Source organism: Capsaspora owczarzaki (assembly GCF_000151315.2).
Source record: "Capsaspora owczarzaki ATCC 30864 unplaced genomic scaffold supercont2.3, whole genome shotgun sequence".
NCBI lineage: Eukaryota > Filasterea > Ministeriida > Capsasporidae > Capsaspora > Capsaspora owczarzaki.
Window position 1 is genome coordinate 248,332 of NW_011887294.1, and position 5,579 is coordinate 253,910.

A 5,579-nucleotide genomic window follows, 5' to 3' on the forward strand; every position below is an offset into this window, starting at 1 on the left:
CCAGCTTATTTATCCCAGCCAGCATCATCACCAACACCAACATCATCATCATCAACATCACCAACATCACCAACATCACCAACATCACCACCACCACCACCACTATCACCACCACCAGCTGCAGCAGCAACAGCAGCAGCCACATGTTTCGTATCCATCGCTCAATCGCTCTCCAAGCCGTCACTCGCACCCTTGCGAGTCAGAGTCTCCCGCCTACCCCAAGAACGGCTCCAGCCCGTCCGGGTATGAGACGTGGCCGCGAACGCGCGGGTCGGCCCCAGCCACGAACGGCGCCGAGCTCGCTTCGTACGCGATTATCGAGCAGCACGAGCTGCTTGGTCGGTTTGCAAATGTGAACGAGGCGTCTCTCGAACGCATTCGCCGACGCGTCGGATCGGACGTCATCCTCAGTCCGCACCCCTCTGGCAGCGCTGCGGTCGTCGAGTCTACAGCTTCGCCTGGCTATCGGATGCGTCAGCTGCGAGACTTTTAGATTTACACACACACACACAAAAAAAAAAAAAAAACCAACAAAAAACAAAAAACACCAAGACCAACAAACGAGTCTTTCAGGGTTGAACAAGAACAACAAAACCGTTTAGACAACACGTAACAACAACTACATGAACAACAAAGAGTCAAGTAACAACACAAGATCTAGTGATGGGTTGCAGCTTTCTTTTTTCGTTTTTGTTCTGTGTTTTTTTTTTCCTTTCAGGTATTTACTGTCATTGCACATTGGCAATGAGAAGAAGAAAGAAAAAAACTAACAATACAAGCATGCAATAATTTAACAACCTCGCAAAACCTCTCTATCCTATTCGTCGTCGCTCCACTGATCTTCAATGTCCAACCCAGCAGAAAATATCAAGTCAGCGCGCTGACGTTCCTGGGTCAAGCTGTCGGCCAGCTCGCTGCGTCGATGCGCCAAAGCCGACGCTTGGCGATGATTCGAGTCGGGGTCGTCCAGCACAGGCGGTGGCGGTGGTGACCATACCAAGATTTGTTGATCGTTGCTCCCGGTGTACAACTCTTGTCGATGTGGATGAAAGACGCAGCAATTCACCACATCCATGTGAGCCTTCAGAGACTTTACTTGCCGCCCTGTGGCCGCATCGTAGCACCCAATCTCGGAATCGCTTGGGTGAAACAGCAGTTCTTGGTGACGTGATTTCGAGCCTCCAGCGCCTCCCGCTCGGCCCGCCAATGCCATCCGCACCCCGCGCTTGGCCTGGTTTCGAATTTTCGTATAGTTAACCAGAGTGTTGATGCCGAGCATGACGTCCCAGCACCGCACCTTGCCGCGATTTCAAGCAACAACAAAAAGATTTTCAGCGTCAGCAAGGGGCAGTGCAACCATCAAATGCAGAACACGGCAAGTAGAGCGGTTGGTACCTTATTGTCAGTGCCCGTGCTGTACAGTAATGCACCATCGGAAGAAAATAATAAGCCATTGATTGCGCCGGAATGTGCGATCGAAAGTCCGTCACTGGCCGCACTCAGAGGCTGTCCAGCAGCGAGGGGTACGTGGTCACTGGAGATGGCAGAGGCGGCGGTGGCAGACGACTGTGGAACGGACGCACCGCGACCGCTGGCTGCTACTCTCGAGGAGGCGGCACTACTTGCAGCTGCAGAGGTCGACGCCGAGCCGAAAGTTTCGCTCAAAAGCTGCTGCAAGGTGCTGCCTTGCTCGATTTCGCCAGCCGATGTGATTGGGATGGAGGATGGCCGCGGGGTGAGCGTACCAGGACGGTCGGCTGGCCGGTGTTGGGATTGCAAGGTGCTCTGGCGCTCTCGCAGCGCTCGCTCGTATGCATCGCGCGACTGTTTCAGCCGCGCCTTCTCCTCGGCGAGCAGTCGCTGCTGCTGTCGCGCGAGCTGTGTGTGCTCTGCGGAGGTCGCTGGAGCGTGGTTGTGCTGGTCGAGCTCGTGCAAGACTCCTGTTCGCCGCACGTCCCAAAACAAAATACGACGGTCACGGCCAGCCGTCGCCAGAAGAAACTCCGACGCCGGCGACCACTGCACCGCATAGACCGTGTCTCGATGTCCCACGAGGGTCTGTGCGAACGAACCAGATCGAATGTCGCACAATCGCACTTTCTGGTCGGCGGTTCCGGCGGCAATTAGCGCATGTCGCGTCGCGTTTGGCGCCAAATGGTGCGCATACACATTGTGTCTGAGCTGAAACACACAGCCGACCTCGAGCGTGTTTGTGTCCCAGACCTTGAGCTTCGTGTCCATGGACGAGGTGACAAACATGCCCGTGTCGTGCGGGTACCACTGCACCGAGTCCACCGAGAACTCGTGCGCATCCGCCTGCTGCACAATGGGAGCAACAAGGCTTCTTCCTGCGGTTGCAGACGCACGGGATCCAACAAACTGCTGCGACTGGGACGGCGTCGTCTCAGAGTCGAGCCAGGTCGGCTCGAGGTCGAACACGGCAATGCGCTGGTCTGCGCCGCCAGACAGCAGGTAGCGGCACTCGGACGGATCCACGTCCAGCGACCGGACGCCTCGGTAGTGGACGCGCTGGAGCTCGGTGGTCAGGCTCAGGTCGAGCTGACTCGCTCGCCTGTCAACGCAAGCAAAACCCCACAAGATTGAGTATCAAACTCAACACCGCAGCCCGCGGCGCTCTGATCCAGCTCTTTTGGCTTATTTACATGCTTGTGTAGTAATTGTATAGGACGCGTGGCGGGCGCCAGTTGAGCTCGCGCTCTAACAAGAGTCGCCGCGTTGTCGTCGTCGTCCGCGTCGGCGTTGGCGGCGTTGCTTTTGATTTCGCTGCGCGTGCAGACGCCATTAGACTGAGCTGCGACCGAGTTTGGGCAAGAAGTTAAATGACAAAGGAGCTTGCCATCAACGGTTGTTCATTGAAAGACAATTGGGCGAATCATCCAGTGCAATGGTGCTGCGACTCTTCGAAAATCATTGATTGAAACGCAATTCTCGCTTCCAGCTCGCTCGTGGTAATTTTGTCAATCACACAAACAAGCAAACAAGGAATTCGCGATCAAGATCAGTCAGTTTTGATTTCGACGGCCGTTGTGCATTCGTCACAAAAACAAAAAAAAAAAAAGCGCCACTTGTCTGAGCCGTTTGTTTTCGTTGTGTTTGTTTAGTATTTTTTGTACTTCCGTCTGTTCTCGTCGTCTCGCTTCGAGTACCCTTGCTACACAATGCCGGACTCGTCGTTCGACCATGACTTTGGCCAAGCACCCGTGCTGCTGATGCAACGCGTCCCTGCAGCAGCCATGGATGGCAATGTTCACAAAATGAACGCGCCGGCGTTGTCTTACTCGTCGTCGTCTGCTTCTTCCTCTTCCTCATCCTCAATCTCATCGTCTGACTCGAGCGCCTCGTCATCGAGCTACTCCAACCCAAGCGTAGGCTCGTCGACATTTTCCACCTTGCTAACTACCTCTGCATCGTCAGTCTCGGTGGAGGCAACGCATTCGCCGGGAATGGCCTCGTCGCCAAACTCTTGCTACTCCTTGCGGTTGGAGCCCTTTGATCGCCCAGTCCCGCCGAAAACCGATGCAAAGAGCACTTTGGATCGTGCAGCAGGAGGCTCGGTCGCGAGAGGCCTTCGCCGGAGCAAGTGTCTGCCGGATTTGGCCAACCTCTCCGAAGCAACGTACCCTCAGGTCGTCTCCCCGTCTGTGGGCGTGTCTGCTCGTCGTCGGCTGTTGCATCGGCAGCAATCGTCGCCTTCTCCTTCACCTGGACTGGTCTCCACCGTGATTCTGCACAATGGGCTGACCCTCTCGCGTTCGCTGCATGAACCTTTGAGCACGTCCGAGCGTCGCGCAGAGGAATTCTCCCATCGCTTGCACCATCTGCTGCGTCGTGCCAGTTCGAAGAAACGCGGCGGGGAAGCTGAGCGATCGGCCGATCCAAGGCAGACCTCAGTGTAGATTTGCAGACCTCAGCGTAGATTTGCAATCTGCCTCGGAACTATCACGATGGTTTTCCATGTTCGATTGCTTCTCGATGAATCTTGAAACCACGAAAAACGCATATTATTTGCGCACATGCATACTTGTTCCCATTTCCGAGACAAATAAAAATGAGTCACCAGAAACAGCCAGCGCGTGCGACAATGCTCTCCAGTTGCAACGCGTTCTGCACCTCTCAATTTTACTCACGCTGTCGCGTCGACCTCGCATTCTCGCGACACATGTGATTTCCGCTGCTGGTCGGGTTCGGTGAACAAGCGGGTTTGTTGATCATCCTACCTTGCTTTTTTTGCGAACAGTTCCTACGTCAGAGGTGGCGGTTGAAACTGAGAGCAAATCACGCCCTCATCTCTCAGACCTTTTGGTTTGCCGATTGTTGCCGTTGGCACATGCAACGGTCGGCACCCTCCTCGCCATAACGCAGACGCTCCGAGGCAAAAAACAGACCAAGTCCGGCAATCTCGACTGATCTCACAACAGTTGACAGCACGGCGACCACGCTGAATGCAACGGAATGCGATATTCCCAGTAGGTGTTCCTTAGTAGGAAGTCGGACACTGACAAGATGAGCTTTTTTGTTGCCCGCTGTTTCCTCGCATTCGACAAAACTTTACAATAGGCTAGCTTTTTGTTGTTTTCCTCCTTGTTTTTAATGCCAGTCGTCGCGGGAGTTGCCTCGGGCCAGTCGTCGTTTTTGTATTGAGCTGTGCGACTTTTTCTTTTTTGTTTCTTTTGGTTGTTTCGTATCGTATCTTCCCTATCTTCTCCTCTCTCTCTCTCTCCCTCAGCTCTTCTTCAGGCGCCTTTTGACTGCTCCCTTGTTGCACTTCTGATGTAAGTGTTCCTGCTTCTCTCGGAGGGGCCCGCTTGAGCACCGAATGGACTTTGGTGGTTATCACAAAACAAGCCAGACACAGCCTAACGTGTCGCCACAACGACCTTTTCCCCATTTTCCCCATTAGATCTACAAGTAGTCCCAAACCCGCCGCCCACCGCCTCACTCTGCAGTAGTGTGGCCCCTTCCTTTTCATCCTTCCGTTGTAATTTCACAGTATGGTCAGCTTTGGACTCGGAATCCGCAAATCCAACCATAAACGCTCCGTGTCCGATTCCTCCGCCGCCGCCAATTCCTCTTCCTCTTCCTCTTCGACAACAGTTTCATCCGCCTCGACCGTGACCGCGTTCTCGTCATCTTCTAGACACGGCACTACACATATGGCATCCACCTCTGCCGCCTCCATCGCCTCGGCTGCAGGCGCCAACTCGGCGTCGTCCATGCAGGGCGTTCTTGTTGAACGCTCCAAATCAAAGATGAACGTCCTCGATTGTCTGCACCACCAGCGCGATTCTCCCGATCCCCACGCCCGATATGTCTCCATCGGAGCATCTTCAACTGGTCGCAGCATGGGCGCCCGTGTAAACTCGCCACGAGCGACCCGACACGACGATAGCGCGCTCCACCGAAGCATTTCATCCTCGACCTCGTCTGCATCGACCGCCTCGATGGCATCGACTGTATCACAAGTCTCTCTGGGCCGATACACAATCCATGACCTCAATCCCTGCAGTCAGTCAGCCAACCCAAATGGCTGGCATCTCGTCACCTCGAGCAGCGACTGT

At 54.6% G+C, this 5,579-nt stretch overlaps 4 protein-coding genes across 4 annotated transcripts; 3 read left to right on the top strand and 1 right to left on the bottom strand.

Moving 5' to 3' along the window:
* Positions 1-118: 118 nt before the first annotated feature.
* Positions 119-493, top strand: CAOG_02081 (hypothetical protein; the record flags this gene model as incomplete). The annotated part of the gene is made up of 1 exon (XM_004348781.1): positions 119-493. The coding sequence occupies one exon, from the start codon at positions 119-121 to the stop codon at positions 491-493; it is 375 nt and encodes a 124-aa protein (XP_004348831.1).
* An 81-nt stretch (positions 494-574) lies between these two features.
* CAOG_02082 (DNA repair helicase RAD25) lies at positions 575-2,803 on the bottom strand (the record flags this gene model as incomplete). The annotated part of the gene is made up of 3 exons (XM_004348782.2): positions 575-1,297; positions 1,396-2,572; positions 2,664-2,803. The coding sequence occupies 3 exons, from the start codon at positions 2,801-2,803 to the stop codon at positions 818-820; spliced, it is 1,797 nt and encodes a 598-aa protein (XP_004348832.1). The 3' UTR covers positions 575-817.
* A 222-nt stretch (positions 2,804-3,025) lies between these two features.
* On the top strand, positions 3,026-4,090 carry CAOG_02083 (hypothetical protein). Its single transcript, XM_004348783.2, has one exon. It carries the CDS (start codon positions 3,180-3,182, stop codon positions 3,915-3,917), a length of 738 nt encoding a protein of 245 aa, XP_004348833.1. The 5' UTR covers positions 3,026-3,179; the 3' UTR covers positions 3,918-4,090.
* A 922-nt stretch (positions 4,091-5,012) lies between these two features.
* On the top strand, positions 5,013-5,474 carry CAOG_08577 (hypothetical protein; the record flags this gene model as incomplete). Its single annotated transcript, XM_011271875.1, has 1 exon — positions 5,013-5,474. A coding segment is annotated over one exon (462 nt), but the record flags the coding sequence as incomplete, so codon positions are not given.
* Positions 5,475-5,579: the final 105 nt, after the last annotated feature.

What these genes read in the sequence shown, in the direction of transcription:
- CAOG_02083 (XM_004348783.2), top strand. Translation starts at nt 3,180, where the DNA reads ATGCCGGACTCGTCGTTCGACCATGACTTTGGCCAAGCACCCGTGCTG.